Raw genomic sequence first — 16,744 nt, forward strand, 5'->3', positions numbered from 1 at the left:
TTAACAAAAATGCCTGTGCTTGCTAGAACACAGGAATAAGTGTTAACATGAGAGCATTTGATATGGCATTTACTATCATGTGAAAGATCTTTGTAAAATTTCATAGGAGATCTAAATTTTTTCTAGTATTTCCAGCAGTAGTTACAGGATGTAGAATCCAAAAGACATTTGAACAGAAATCTGAAGTTTTTAGATGGGTCAAATGAAAAAAAATATTCAAACTGACAGTGTCCCTTTAATTAGAACACACATTGTGAAATGTTACTTTGTAGGGATTAATTGTAAATATTTAATAAGACCTAGAAGTTCACCAAGCACTCCTGCAAGACTTATGCTATTTGTGAAAACTAGCCAAATTCTGTCTAATGATATATCTGCCTTATCAGATATTTTCTGTTACTGTTAATGGATTGTTCCAGTTAATGTAATTTTTTATTTGGCATATATGCATTATATGAATTAACCATATTCAATAAGGATGTTGTTTAATAATTTGCCTCATTCTTTAGTGACCATGTCGGTATGTACTAAATGGGAAACAAAATAGAAGTACTAATAAGATAGAATTAATATTTGCAAATATATCTCTAAATACTTTGAATTTCAATGAGGATTTAAATGAAATCCAAACAGCTTCAAGGTTTTGATATTTTTTGTAAGGCAAACACTTAAAAGCAAAACAAAAATCCATCCTGATTTTTGACTATCATTGGCATTGGTAAAACTGTCTTATATACTTATGCCCATGTTTATCAGGCTTCTACCCCAATGAATTACGTATTTATTGTTTTAAAATTAGTATTATTTTGAATTCAATTAAGCATTTGATGAAGGACCTTTAGTAATATAAACTTTGGTGGGGAGAGGGCAAATGTTTTGGGGAAGAGATTTGCATTGTCAGCAAACTGTCTTTAACTTCTATCTTGTGCTTAGCAGTAAGTCATCATAACTGAGGGGGTATAAGAAGGTTTAATAGATATTACAAACAGATAGTTTAGTTATTTGAATCATCATGATATGAAAATTGATACAGCAAATATATATATTTTCTGAGTTCTGTTTTGATGAAGAAATATTTTGCTATGAAATTTGAGATGACTGGAAGAAGGAAAAGCTCAAGAATAACTTGAAGATGTCGAGGGGTCAGATTAAGAATAGTAAATAAATCCTCTCAGAGCTTGTCTCTCATCTTGTGAAAAAAGTGTTCAGCACCTTCATTGACAGTTTGTTCTGTAAATGCCTTGTGTCCTGCTTTGGGAAATAGCTGTGCTGTTTATAAATGGAAATGGAGGCATTAAGAGTAGAAATGGTAATGTTAAGACGTGAAGACTAATTTATGGTCTTGAGTAACAGCGTGTTAAAAAAATTTCCATGATGTCACATAGAAAACAAGACAATCAAGCAAGGTCATCATTACCTCATAACCTCAGAGCCTTCTTTAAATCAGTCATACAAAACTTAATAGAGAAAGGTAAGGGCAAAGTATACAGGAATAGTTGTGGAAATTGTAATCACTGAATTGTTCTGGCTGGAAGACACCTTTGAGTCCAACCATAACCTGACTCTACCAACCAGTAACCTAACTCTACCAAGTCCAATGCTTAAACCATGTTCCTAAGCACTACACCTATATGTCTTTTAAACACCTCCAGGGAAGGAGATTCAGTTACCTCCCTGGGCAGCCTATTACCAGCCCTGGGCAGTGTTTAACTACCCTTTTAATGAAGAAAGGAGAAAATAGAATTTAAATAAAGCAACTCTGATAAATGCTTGAGAGAGTATTAATGGATGCAGTAAACGATTCAGGTCTTCAAGAGTTCTCTGTACAATTAATGATCTTAAATATCTGCTGTCTGAAAACTGGATATGGTTTTGTTGGTTTACTAAGAATTGGATAAATAAGGCTTTTGTGTTTTTACAGAAGAATCTATCTAAATCTAAGTTAGAGGTCAATCTGTATCATCATGTTAGATATTGGAATTAATGATACGTAGTATCTGAGGAGCTGTAAATATCAGCTATAATAAGTGGTCACTCACTCAATAACAAAGACTTCTAGTTTACAGAAGCAAGCAAGCTGGCAAAAAATGCACTTTTTGGTAAACTCTGTCCCATAATTTGTGTATCCAGAGGATAGGCCTGTAAGGAAGCTCGTTCTATCAGAATAGAAAGAAAGGAAATCAAACTGGCAGATGATTGACTGGACTTCTAGAAAACAACAAGCAGGAAGTCCAGTAGTCTTAAATGCCTGAAAGTTTTAAATAACTTTTGACATGTCTGTGGAAGTTATGTGTTTGACCGTGAATCTATCCCTGGAAAACTGATGTAATTTCACAGTTCAAAGATCCAGGCTTCTAAAACAATTTGTGTACAAGAATTGCTTAAAGTTGCAGTCTTGGATACCTCGTGATTTGTTACCCAAGTGGTGACATGCTGATGGAATTGTGAAATGGCCATTATCCCTTATACATTTTGGTCTGACATTTGTAAGTTTTACTTAAGAGGCAGGCAGATGGCAACTAGCATTATGGTTGTCATTGTTACCTCTCAGAAATTAAGATCCTGTGCAGGATATTTAGTTCATTTAATGTGAAAGAAAACCAAGACAAAACTGTGGTGTTGCTTAACTGTTGGTGGAAATAGCTGCTGTAAATCATAGTGCTTTTTTTTTAATATGTTTGTTTGGTTTTTTATTTGGTTTTATTTGTTTGTTTTCTTTGTCTTGTGGGTTTTTTTACCCCACTAAAACTATTATTAATAATAGTAAAATAATCCCATGCATAGTGTCCTCAAAGGAATGAAATTAACCCTAGAATACCTAGTAACAGGGGCTATTGGACTCTATAATGTTACAGGAGAATGGAATTCATAGGCTTATTCCAAATAGACAAGGTAGAAAGAGGGAAAAATAAACACAACATCTCCTCCAGTTGAATATTCTAAGCAAGTCAGCTTTAGTAAACCAGAACGCATGCCAAACTCATCAGCTGAAAAACATACCTTCTTTTTCTCTCCTATTTTACAGAAGTCCTACAGGGTTGATGTTTAAATGAGAGTGAGATGGAGTAGATGCCTGGTTTGAAAATAGCTTTGAATTTTAATCCTAGAGAATTTAAGTGTGAATTAATTTACTGAGCAGTCTGAGTATCAGAAATAGTATGGTGGCATATGCTTTGATTTTGTAGGACTTAGCGTGGCTTCATGTAGCTTCACAAAAAAAGCATAAATGAAAGAGGAGTTGAGTAGAACTATATCTTATGCTGCTGAACAACATCGATGCCAGTGTTTGAGATCTTAGTAGTGTCCCATTATTGGAATATGGCATTCAGAGTGGTAGATCTTCTTTGCCAGTCCTTTTGCCATTGCAAAGCAGCAGTAGTATCTTTTCTTAGAATGCTGTTTGGCATATGGTATTAGTAAACCACCTGCTACAGCTGTGCTTAAGTTTCTAAAATTATGTTGCATCCTTTTAAGTTATGTGGAGTGTTACAATAGAACAGGGGTAAGACACTCTTCTATCTTCCTTAGTCACTTGGAGTCAGTTAGAGTGTTCTTGACATTTTTATTTTCTCTTTCCCCTAGTAAAACTTGGCTTTGAAGAGCTCTTTGGTCTTTGGCGAGTTCACAAGAGACAGCTAACATGAGCACTTCAAAGCTCTGCTAACATGAGTTCTGGATAGATTGTCAAATGCTGTAGTCAGGTGTCACGGTTTGACTCTGGATGGGCAATTAAACCAATGACAACAATGCTCTCAATCCCTTCCCCCTCCCACCCAAGTAGGGAAGGAGAGAGAGAATAAGGACAAAACTAAAACTAGACAGCTTTAATTAAATACTAGTGATAAAAGAAAATATGTACGAATATATATAAGTATGTTCAGGAATGTACAAAACCCTATTGCCTCCTTGCGCCCCCAGTAACTCCCATGGCATCTCCTGAGCTGAGAGCAGTCCTGAAATGTCCTGGAGAGAGCAGCAGAGCAGACAGGAGCTGAGAGGAGAGTTGTGAGGGTCAGGAGTGCACGGGCCTGGGGATCAGTGGTGATGGACAGATGGAGTCCTCCCTGGATGCTGGCCATGGACGGAAGAAGAGTAAAAGAGGTCTTGACTTCCATTATCCCTGAATTTATACTGAGTGCCAAGTATATTATGGGATGGAATACTCTTTGGCCATCTGTCTAGTCCACTTCTGCCTACAGGAAGGTTGCAGATACAACCCTTCTGCTCCTTTAGTGTCAGAAGCAGCAGATTCAACAAGTGGAGCAAAGTGTCCATGGTCTCTCAGCAGTAACTATAGACATTCAAGCATTATCAGTCCACTAGCTCAAAAACTTGCTGCTAATTTCAGCAAGTGTGCTGCTTAAAAGAGAGTTCACTGAAGAAGAAAAAAAAAAGTAACTAGAAAATTGTCTTAAACCTGCCTCAAACCAGGACATGAGGGTCCTGAGGAAAATCCATGGGGAAATTAAGGTGACTGTCTTTAGAGCAGGGCTAAGCTACACTGGAATAGACATTGCCTAGAATTCATGTTTATTTGGCTAATGAAGCTAAATGGAGTGAAAGCATACTGTCCATTTGTGTGCAGACTGGGATCTTGTAGGAAGAAAAAAATAGTATATGATTAATTATCTTATTGTAGTCAAGACTTACAGAGCAACACAAACAAACATGGTTGGGTAATACATATAACAGTTTTTAAAATGCAAGAGAGCATTAAAAATGTCTGAGAAGGTGGCATTCAAATCTTGTTATTACTTCAGCAGATTTTTAAATCTGTGTATTATTAATGGCATGTGTATATTATAGAAGCATAATATATGTATTCTATATGTGTATGTACTCTGGTTATTGCAACTGAATGTTGACTGGTGGATATGAGATAGGAGCTCCTACACAGGCTAGGAAAGAAAAAAAAGAATAAATGCTACATGACAGTTAAAATAAATAAATAAATAAAAAGATGACACCCAAAGGCAAGCAGTGGAATATTTTAAAAGTGTTGAAAACATTGGAGTAGAAGGTTCTAGTTGATCATGACTTACTGCAAGTCTTAGAGTATTGTTGCAATTCCTTCTGAAGTATTTATTTGAATATTTGTTAACTGTTTCTTCAGAGTCACTGTCCTCAGTATTCTTAGTGGCTAATAAGGAACTTGGCACATAAGGCTTAGGCTGAAGTCACTGGTGATCTTTCCATAAGTGTACTGGGTTCAGGAATTTTGAGAAGGTAGGTTTTTTAATAATAATTTCAGTAAAAAAAAAATCCTAAATTCATTATTTGAAATAAGTTTTTAATAATAAATTTAGTCTAGCAAATTGGGCCAAGATGAGCTAGGTGTCTCGACTGTCTGGCTCCATGTAATGTTTTCTAAGAAAAATTTTCATGGTTCAGGTACTACATATCAAGAGGACGTGTTTGTTATTGTCCATAGGGAAAGCCATGTATTTTACATGTTTTCTGAAGGGCTTATATGTAACCAAGAGTAAGGACGCCTGCATGTCTGTAGGTTTTATGGCTATTTCTTTTGTCAAGAGTTAACATTCTTTGTAAATCTACTGCTAAACCTTGTTCAGATTTATCAAAGGCTTTTTGGGAATTTACCTATCCATTTTACTCATGGTAGCCAAGAATTGAAAACTGGCTCTCTCAATACCTTTAAAAATCTCAACAATTATGCTTTGGAGAAATGCAGAGTTTACATTTGGTGAATGAAGACCTGAAGACTGCCATATATACCTCATTGTGCTACCAAAAATGAAGGTTAAACTCATCAGGTCTGGAAGTTAAATGCAATTCTTAACCTAATAAAGGTGTGACAAACTCAGCAGGATGGGGTGGCGGTCCAGTAAACATTTTTTATGCATACAGGTGTGACTACTCCTGGAAGATCAATTGTTTCACAGTCATTGCCAACTTTTGAATGACTGTTTTTTTGCCAAGGCTTTTCAAAAGTTTTGACAAAATTGTAAAAGTCACAGAACAAGAGACATGGTAGTTCAAAGGGGCTCCGTGCTATGTAACCACTTCTTGCCATCTCTTTTCTCTCTCACTCCTTAGTGCTTGTGTGTCATTTAACAATAAGTGCAAGCATAGGTTTGCCTGAATAACTGGTCTAAGATTAAATATGAATTGAAATGATGAATGCCTTCACCAGGTGTGTGGAGGGCCATGCACAAATGGAAATTGGAGGCTGGCAGGTTCTTCCAGTACTGTTTTCCTTCCAAGGAGGACTTATTTCTTTAGACATGCTGTGAAGAGAAAGCTGCATCAGTGGGATGGTTTGACTGGTAGCTTGGGTTTGTTTATTTTTCTTCCCAAGTTGTACAATGCCTGAATGAACCCTCTTGTGTCATGTTGCTGGTGCTGTGTAATGCTGATTTTCCTCAATGTAGAGTCAAAGACTAGAGAGAGGACAGATTGTTGTGAATGAGGGAAGAACTTGAATGAGTTAAAGCTCTGTAACTTGTGTAATGGTTATGGACAAGGTGTTCCCCTTGGTGTACTCAAACTAGGCTAATCAAGATTAGGCAGTGGTTCTTCTAATAAACAAAGGTCAGAGTTCAAGAGCGGAAGTGAAGTCCTGCTAATTTTCATCCTGAAACCTCCTTTTTCTCTCACTGTGGTGGTGGTGGTGTGGGTTTTTATGTTGTTTTGTTTTTAATATTGCAAAAATGTACAGTGATCTTACCTCTTACTGTTAATTTAATTTATTGAAACTAAATCCCAGCAGATAAAGCCTTGTGCTTCCATTTTATCTCTGAAGTTACTTTTGCTATGGGTTGTAGATGTTGTGACTGTTCCCAATTCCTGGGCTATCTTCAGCTTAGGTTTTCTAATGCAGTTTCTGATTTTACCCACAGTTCAGGCTTTCCCAGCATTAGCTGTGAGTGAAACAGTTTAGAAACTTCAGTAGTTTCCTAATGATCAGTGTATAGCTGATGTAGGCACACTGTAGGCCTAAATACTTACAACAGTGGTTAGAATAGTAGACATGAAGAAAGATCAGTACATATCTGAAACTTAAGAGGTTACCCAAGTACTTTACAGAAATCTACTTGTTTTGAAGCATTTAGGTTCCTTCTGAAAGATGGAAAATATAATTGCAAATATATATTTTATTTCTTAGATCTGGCAAGGCACCAGAATTTTGGGAATGGACTTTCAGTAATGCGAGTTCAATTAAAAAAATTCTTCTAAACAAACATCTCTGCAGTGCCAACATGTATGATTCTTTGGACCAATTTCATAAGAACTAGTTGGACTGTTAATCATAAAGAGAATGTAATTGTCCAAAATGCTGTCCATTCATTATCTTTAAGAAATCCAATATGGTTTTAGTTCTCAATGAACCAATAGGCACAATAAATTTTCTCCTTGAAGTTTTATAGAGTCTGTTATGAACTGAAGATTACTCCAACTTCACATTCTTCACAGAACTCTTAGAAGGTAATATTATGAGTTCATCCGAATATAAAAAATGAACCTCTGAAGTGCTCCTGGACTATTTAAAAAATAATGTTACCAGTTTGGGTTTAAGTTAAGTACTTGAGTATCGTTAGTCTTGATATTGAATAAATTTTAAAATAATTGAAGAAAACAAGGTGGTTTGTTTAGGTTTATATTTATACAATGTACCTGGCATCCTGGTATTGCATTGTTGTCATATTTAAAATATAACCTGACAAAGTTAAATATCTGTAGAGTTTTGTGGGTTTTTGTTTGAAATTTATTTCTTAAAATTTCATGAGATAAATGCACATTAAAAAGTGCTGATATTTCAGATGCTCTGTACAATATCAAGTGCTTGGCCATGCTCCGGAGGCCTTTTGTCTCATTCTCAAGGTTAACCGGTAACAGTAAAAACTACAGTTACTACAATACTACAAACTACATTAATAGACATTGCTTAAAAATCATCCAAATGGATGCATTAGGTAAGTTGTCTTCTGTGCCTCCAACACAGTAGGTGCCATTTTGCATCTTTAGAGGTTTAACTAAATCTGAGTCTCAGAATGTTGGCCTGTGTTGAGCTAAATACTTAAAATGCTTTTCTTTTCCCTGCCCTCCTTGATTTTCAACTGTTGTTGAAGTAACTTTAAAAGATTTTTTTAAATAAGAGGTTGTTTTACAATTTCCCTAAATGCTTTCTCACTTCTTGTTTAAAACCGATATTTTTAATATTTAAATAGGAGAAAACCACACAGGATGAAACATGAATACGGAGAGTAAAATAGTGTTGTGTAAGGTAAAGAAATAGCATTTATTTATTTATTTGTTTGTTTGTTGTTTTAAATTTCAGTGTGATCGCTGTTTGCCATTGTACAACGACAAACCTTTTCGTCCAGGTGACCAAGTTCATGCCTATAATTGCAAACCTTGTCAGTGTTACAACCATGCAGTAAGCTGCCACTATGACTTAGCAATGGACCCTTTTCCTCAGGAACACTACAGAGGCAGTGGTGGAGTGTGTGATAACTGTCAGCACAACACAGCTGGTAAGTCATATGGTCACTTTTTGGCTAAGTCTCAAGTCAGATGAAATGAGTAATGCTCCATGGCTGGCATTTCAATAAATTCTTATGTATGTATATATGTTTAAACTAATCAGATAGTGCAGTAATTACAATTGTGCCAGTACTTAAGCTACAGGAAAATACTGCTAAAATGTGATCTTGTATAAAATCTTCTGTGCAAAACACATTCTAATAAATAACTAGAATGTACAGCTTCAAAACTGTTTCTGTTACATGCGCTAATTGAACTAGTTTAGCAGGTAACTATTAAAAATGTTGTAACATGTTGCTCTAATGTCAGTTTCTTGCTTATTGAGTCAAGGTTTCTATTCTGTGTAAGTATATATTTGAATATTTTTTTCCCAACAGATCTCTTCTATTTCAGTTTTCTTGGCTTTGTCTAGAAAAGGGAAAAAGAAAAGTTTCAGGTTCAACAGTATTTTTTCCAAAAAATATATAGGCATTTGCACGGCACAGCTTTTATATAAGTGTGGTATTATATAACAGATGGAAGTTTAATGGAGTAAAACATAGTTTGTAACAGGTTCATTGTTTCATATGCTCTGGATCACTAAATTGGCAGGTAGAGATGAAAGGTGCATTAAAATGGACGTCCTGAATATTATAGAATTCTCTCAAAGGAATAGAGTCTTTAATTTTGAATTATACAGCTAATTTTAATGAATTGGAAGCCATAATGCATAACCTCTCTTTCATGCAGGAAGGAACTGTGAGCTGTGCAAGGATTTCCATTACAGACAAGCAGGTGCAGATCTTTCAGCCATTGATGTTTGCAAACCCTGTGACTGTTATGCAACAGGCACCAAAAATAAGAGCCTTCTATGTGATAATGTAAGTAGCCTCAATACAGAAAAATGACAAAACATTTTAATCAGCTGGGTACAGAGCAGTAAGATTTTCCAAAGTGTATTTAGAGAGTAACTACTCCATAAAAAGTGCCTAAGTTCAGCCTTTTCAAAATGATAATTGGCTTACGTCAGAGACCAAAAGATGAGAAAACACAGAAAGCAATTTGAGACGTACTGTTGAAGAGGTCTTCATCTAGATCTGAAAAAGGCATAGAAGACGCTGTACCAATTTTCAGAAGTGAATAGTAGTTTTGGGATGCTATCAGGTACCTTGTGCACTCAGTAATGTTAAAACATCTAGGTTTTGAGTGTTTTTGAAGGTCTTGATACTGTCTTAAATTTACCAACAAATTTTGAAAATTCGGACAATAAGCTGAGCCTGAAATTGTGCTAAAATTAAGCTAGTTTTCCCTTTAATAAGGTAAGGATCAATTTCCCTTTTAATTAATAAAATCCATTTTAAAAAAGAAGAGACCCACAAAGTTATGCTGGAAAGACCATCAGCTACGCTTTTTATGCCTGTGGACCTCATTGACATGCAAGACACGTAGTCTGATAGTAAATCTAGCTTTCAAAGCATGAATATAAAAAAAAAGCAGGAAAAGTGACTGAAGTCTTGAACATATATTAAGGATATATTGTGGTTCATGTTCTGCCCATGGCCAAAATCCAGATTTTGTTAGGAATATGGAAGAAATAGCTTCTATGTTTGAAAGATATTTTAAAAACATTTTAAAGGTAGAACTTGTTCTTAGGGAAATGAGATGGAGCTTTTCAGCTTGCTGCCACATCCTGTATCTTCTTTTATCCAAACTTTTTTCATAAACCAATCTCTAGCATTTTTCATATTGTGTCCGTTGTTACTGCATTTTATTTAACAGTAAGCTTTTGTGTATCCTGCTGTATTTTCATCCTTGGTTTTATCATGGTACAAATACATGCCCAGTTTGACCCCACCTTCTCAGGACTTCTGCATTGGTCTGTATGCTGAGTGATCAGGAAGTTTATAAAAAATGCTTTAAAAATAATTCTCTGTTGTAAATAAAAATTAATGTATCATTTTCTGTCTTCTGAAGATGATTCTTTTTGCCAGCCTCACAGAAATGAAAAAAAACCTTGAAAAACATAGGTATAATATTAAGACTACTTTTTAAGCTATAGGAAAAATGGAAGCAAATGCTAATTTTCATGTCCATGGTTTGTGGTGAAACGTTAACCTAAAACCATTTTAGCTGTGATTACTAACCAGAGGAAGAGTAGTTTACAGAAATAACTGCTTTAGAGTGAAATATACAAGAACATTGATGAAGCTTAACTAGGAAAGTAGGAACAGAGAGATAAAATGGGGGAGACTGTATAGCTCAATAAAACATCAATTGACTGCTGCAGGAGAAGCAGAGCAGGGTGAAATGATTAAGAAGAATTAAAGGATAGATTAATAAAGGTTGGGGACTAAAGGCTGAAATGAGTTACATGAAATAGGAAGGCATCATTGAAGGAAATGTTTCCAGATTTCACCCGTGGAAGATAGGATTGTAAGGAATAAGAACCCTACTCATGAAAATTAATTGTCACATCACGATTATAATTTTCAAGGAAATATGCAAAAAATGGGTCAGAATACAATTTTACTGCATAACTTCGTTTTCTGCAGCTCATCAAGACTTTCTTCTTTCCATGACGTGCTGGTTGTGTCACTAAGTTCCAAGAGGTGCACAGCTCCACAATTAATCCATTGAATCACAAATGCATCTATTGAATCATACAGAAAGAATATTTACTCATAAAATGTAGTATTATGTAGCTAGTTTACAGGATGGGTACCTTACTGTAACATAATTACTCCCATGTCAGTTAATTGGGTTGATCATGAAAACTTTATTCCTGTTCTGTTCATCTGTTTCACCCTTGGTGAGAAAGGCATGTGTAGGATTTTTCCCTTGCATAGGTTTTCAGTAAATCATGCCCACTTACAGATCAATGTGTAACTTCATTTGTATTTAATAGTGAGAATTAACATTAAACCCCCCAAATTATAACTTTATGGTTTCTATTAATGAATGGGATTTTAGAAGAGTGATGTAGCAATACATCCACAAGCAGTTCATTAGAACTTTTTTTGCAGAGGGAAGTCTTCCTATGAGGTTGGTGGGTACAAGAGAAAAATTGCTACAGCCTGATAAAATTTGTCCAGTTCTGTGCTGCTTATTGACATCTAATCAGTGTCAAAAACATATGCCTTGGCCACATTGTCCTTTTGAATGTTTGTCACAAAATATTTCAAACAATCAGGAATTATTTGAAGAATTATTTGAGAAGCCTGGATTTTATGAGACTGGGAGAAGAATTGGCTGCTGCTGCCTTTTCTCTCTAACTATTCACACATGAGAAAATTCTGCCAGAATACTGCTGATTTGATCATTCTTGCTCTGTATGGAGAGCTGGAGATGAATTTCTTCTGGCCCTTATACAACAATCCCAGACTCATTTTCCTGTGCTGCTTTTTACCCAGACTGCTCTACAAATGCTTACATATTCAATCAGGCACAGCAGTTTGTAGTCCTTTCATGTTTCTATTATAATATGCCATATATAATGGGGTGAAAAAAAGCACTCTTTTCCAGGGCATTTGTTTCTAGGCGAAGCTGGAAGTGCTTCTATTGCTTTTACCTAGTCTTTGGAAGTACCATTCTGCTCTCAGTGAATTGAGGCTTTTTTCTTTACTCAGCTTTTGCTGGTATTTAAAAATTTACTCTTAACATGCAAATAAATATGTATCATATACTTATTGGTGCAAAGAAGCTGTACTTTACTGCAGAGGATATTGTTCAGAATTGCAAAAGACTTAATTGCCTTCTGTCAAGGTGGCAGCTGTATTGTCTCATGTTGCAAGATAACTCTTTCTAAAACACGAAGATCAACAAAACATGAGTTACTCTTTCCTCTGAGGAGTCAAATGAAAACAGATTCCAGTGCTACCAAGTGAGCTTTTGAACAGACTTAAGATTTCATCTTTCTATATGCTTCTTCAAAATTGCTCATCAGAATGTCTTCATTTCTTCCCTCAAAATTTTGAATGTTTTTTGTATTTCAATTTTATAATACTTAATGGAAAGAGTTGTGTATGTATATGTATTTTAAACCAAACTAGAGTCTTTATTTCTAATAACTTTACATCTGAGTTGATAAATTATTTGATCTAAAATTAGAATGAGCATTCCCCTGTTCTCGTTTTTCCACCTACACAGTTTTCAGCCCATTTATTGTGACTGACAATCAATAAATGACTAGAATGTGTGTTACAGGGAAAGAACATAGGTAAAGCAGTTAATTAAGGGCATTTCAGTCAACATATATATTAAATAGCCTAAGGAATATAGAGGGTGCAAACGTGTCAATGAAAAGCTCGGAGGCATAGTGGAGTCCATAAAAATAAAGTTATAAAATAATGTGTGTGTTCTGAATCCTGGATTTCTCTTCGTGAAAAGCCTTTAATCTTATTGCTGAAGTGAAGGAAAATGAGCTTTTTATGTTAAATAATTTCATGGCTTAATTTCTGATGAGTTTTGCACCATGGAATTGCTTTTTTTTGGTGATAGTTTGTCAAATTATTTTTGGGATTTGGTCTGCTCCCACCCACTGAAGTGTCATGGGTGGAGGTTAAACACCTCATTTTATATTTTAAGCAGAGGTAGTAGAAAGCTACTGACTTTTGAAAGTCATCATATGCGATGGCAAGAAGCGATAGCAGGGGAGTGAAATAAAACTTAATTATGCTGCTTATTCAATTTTCAGTTCCCAAAGCTGACGTTCTGAAAATACTCTCAGGTATTTGGTGGTCAGACCATTAACCTATGTGTGGGAGCTAGCACACCTTAGACTTCTCATTTCCTCAACTGAAGAGAAGGAGAAGAAAATAAGTCCTCAACTCTACTGCTCTTCCTGAGATTGCAGTCAACTGGATGCTAGGGTCCTTGCCAGATTTGCGTCAAGTAAGAAGGTAGCAGAAGTGTATGATTAGCATTTATATAAAAAAAGCAGAACATCAAGATCGGTACAAATCATTTGCAAAGCCAGCAATGGCAAGGTGTACAGAAATAATTCCATGCAGAAACTAAATATACCCATGGGTCTCAAAATGTGAGTTCTAGGGCATTTCCAGCTGGTCCAAGGAAGGTGCTTTTGTCCTGGTAGAGAGTAAAACATTGAAATTAGAAATGACTCAGCCAATCGCAAATGGCTTTTGTCATGTGTTTTGGGCTTCAAAATCGGAACTTAACTTTGGTAAAAGAAAATTAGGAAATGTCAACTTCAGTTTTTTATTTAGTGACATCAAGCCACATCTCATTGTTATTCTCCAGAAGTGGAGACACTTTCTGATGACCTTTCTGGCTGTATATTTCTGCTATTACAGACAGCAAAGAATCTGAAATTACAGGGATATCCAGAAAGATAAAGATGGTTTTAACTTTGAGAAAGGCTTAGGCCAGTTATTTTTTTTCATCACTTTATGAATACATATGGTCAACAGATTTTGAAGCCAGAAGATATATTTCTGAGATGATGATGTGGATGTGTTGAGTATCTACTAGATGAATGATATGACTAAATAGTTTGCTGTATCCTAAACAGTAATTATGACAATACTTTGGAGTTTATTGCCATTTGCCCTGAATACTTAAACCTCTTCCTAAGTTCTTATATCATTTTAGTAACTGAACACTGGGAGAGTTCCACAAGAGATGTCTCTTTGGATTTGTGGTTCTGCATGTGATGAGTGTCCCCCAACTGGGGAGTGGTATCGCTGCAGTCTAAAGCCATGTGAACTGCTATTATAGATGAAATTCAGAAATCTCAAGTAGTCTGCTTACTGATTAAGGACAATGATGCAGTAGCTGTGATTTGTGCTGGAGAAAATTGCTTGCATACTTTTTAGAACCGTTTACAGGCAAGGTTATGGGACTAATGTGTATTTCATACGTAAATTATAAATTACACAAGGGATATGTGCTAACTCAGCATCAGTGATTTTCTGTATCAAATAACAATTGTAATTATGAGGTCCCAAGATACAGCACTGCTCGGTAGCAATACTCAGCTAGACTAATTTTTTGTAGTGAACAACCTAGACAGATATTTTCCATAAGTGATTTAGTACTGAGTTGGTCATGTTAAATAGAGAGGCTGTTTCTGGCTGCTTGCTGTTTGGGTCCGAACCAGGCCCGTCAGGCATAAGCAACAGAAAAACAGATTGCTTTCTGCTCTTTATGCAACCAGCATAATTAAAGTCTATTTCTTCAAATGACAGATAGCATTCGAACTGGGGGGAGGAAGGGAAGGTTCAGTAATATCTCCAGTGCACATTGGTAAAATCCTGGTAAATAAAATCTTTAATTATTAAATGCTACCAGTATTCTCAATTATACCATTGTTTCCAGAGTAGGTTAGATTTACAGAAATAATAATAATCATAACAACAACAACGACTTTGCTTCATAATTAATTTAAATTTTTATGTAGTTATAGAAATGGTTTGTTCTACCCATTTTGATGTTGATTTCCATGTTATAACCTGTGGTACACCTATTATTACAGCATTATAAACATTTTTCATCTTGTACAACTTCTTTGTAACTATGCATTGCCAAGCGTTGCATTCTTCTGGATTATTTTGATTCTTTTCTATCTTTACAGAGAAAATAAAGCTGTTATTTTACTTTTGTTTCCCATTTTAAGCCACATTTTCCCCATAGTAAGCCAAATTATTATTTTCTTTCTTAAATTCATGCAGTAACCAGTTTTCATATGAACTTGAGAGTTCATATATATTAATTAACCTTAATTTTGCTTTTCTCTTTTAGAGGAACTAGAATTCAATTTCTTTAAAGCTATTTTTATTGCTTTTTACTGTACTTTTTCTAATTTATATGTTGTGCCCTTCAACTGTTTGAGCAGAAGCCTTACCTTTCCTTCTCATGTCTTAAATATGAGATCCATCTTTAATACTTCGCAGAATGACATTTACCTTTTCTGTAGTGGTACTGTACAGTAACACTGTATAGTTGTACTTTACTGCAGAGGATATTGTTCAGAGTTGCAAAAGACTTAATTGCCTTCTGTCAAGGTGGCAGCTGTATTGTCTCATGTTGCAAGTGGTACTCATTAATTTGTGGAGGCCTAGTATCACTTCCGGGTTATTTTCCAAATTATTATTTTTTCACACTTTTTCTGTATTTCAAGTCTGAAAGCAAAGCCAATGTGAGCTCTGCAGCTCTCCCTGGGTTGTACAGCAGCTGCCAGTTGTACTTGACTGCTGGGCCTTGCTGTGGAGCTGGAAGAGGAGAAGGTGGTTGTGGGAAATGCCACAGAGAAGAGGAAAAGGGTTGTTTAGAGTTGGGACACCTAAGCATGACCTGAAACTGCCTGGTGGGACAAATTAGCAAAGCGTCCCAGGTGTATGAGCAGAGTCCAGTCATTGCTGCTGAGGACAAACAGTGCTGCTTATCTCTTAAATACTTGGTCAAGGTGGGTAGGATAGAACTGTTATCTGCCTGGAAAAGAAAAAATGCTGTGAATTGGAGCAAAGGTGCTTGAGGGTCGGGAGTGCCTTATACTGCATCTGGCACATGCTGCCTGAGTAGCTATGTCTGTTTTAAGTCTGTTACCTGCCCTATCACAAGAAAGTAACTGCAGGGAAGGAAGGGCAGAAAGCCACCTGAGAGGCGGTGCCCTACCCAAGACCAATGTGCCAGGAGCAGGCCCTGCTACATCCCAGCTGCAGCAGAACAGTCTGGACTGAGCAGTGAATAGTGCTGCCAGATCTCTGCAGTAGTGTTTTTCACATTTTCATGTTTTTACTGTTAAACTGATTGGGTTTGTGCACAAGCTCCCAGCAAAGCAAACTGTAATGGAGAAAGCACCTGCAGCTGCTTTCCCCTGAGAGGTATAACACCCAACCTGTCCAAAAAGCGGGCAGGGCTGGCCAGAGGAGGGATAACCCAGCTGAGCAGTAAACAGGTGTCTTCTGCCTTCTGGCCTGACATAGTTGAGGGAGAGATGTTAAATATTGTCTCTGCCAGGACACATGCTCCCTCATGCCCCTGTATAGTGAGGAACGTGGCCAAAGGTTGCATTTGGCTGCAGTAGGTTTTCTGATCTGCCTCAATTTAGAATTTCAGCTATAATTAATGTGAAAGTGCATAAACAAAGCTCTGTTGTAAAGCTATACCATATCTTCACATCCTGGTACCTGACCAGTGCTTATATGTCCTTTTCCCATTATGGGGAAACACTGCTAAGGAGAGGAATCATCTACAGCAGGGGGCTGTGCACACACGACCAGGCTGTGATGTGATGCAGAAA

General features: G+C 36.2%; 1 protein-coding gene across 1 annotated transcript in view; it reads left to right on the top strand.

Annotated features, from left to right (window-relative positions):
* Nucleotides 1–16,744, top strand: part of USH2A (usherin) — a 388,839-nt gene that overhangs the window by 45,952 nt on the left and 326,143 nt on the right. Inside the window, exons 9-10 of the mRNA XM_051613556.1 lie at nucleotides 8,300–8,495; nucleotides 9,235–9,365. Coding sequence (XP_051469516.1) covers nucleotides 8,300–8,495; nucleotides 9,235–9,365 — 327 coding nt within the window. The remainder of the gene's footprint in view (nucleotides 1–8,299; nucleotides 8,496–9,234; nucleotides 9,366–16,744) is intronic.

The sequence above is a fragment of the Apus apus genome, chromosome 3 (genome assembly GCF_020740795.1).
Source record: "Apus apus isolate bApuApu2 chromosome 3, bApuApu2.pri.cur, whole genome shotgun sequence".
In the NCBI taxonomy this organism is placed as follows: domain Eukaryota; kingdom Metazoa; phylum Chordata; class Aves; order Apodiformes; family Apodidae; genus Apus; species Apus apus.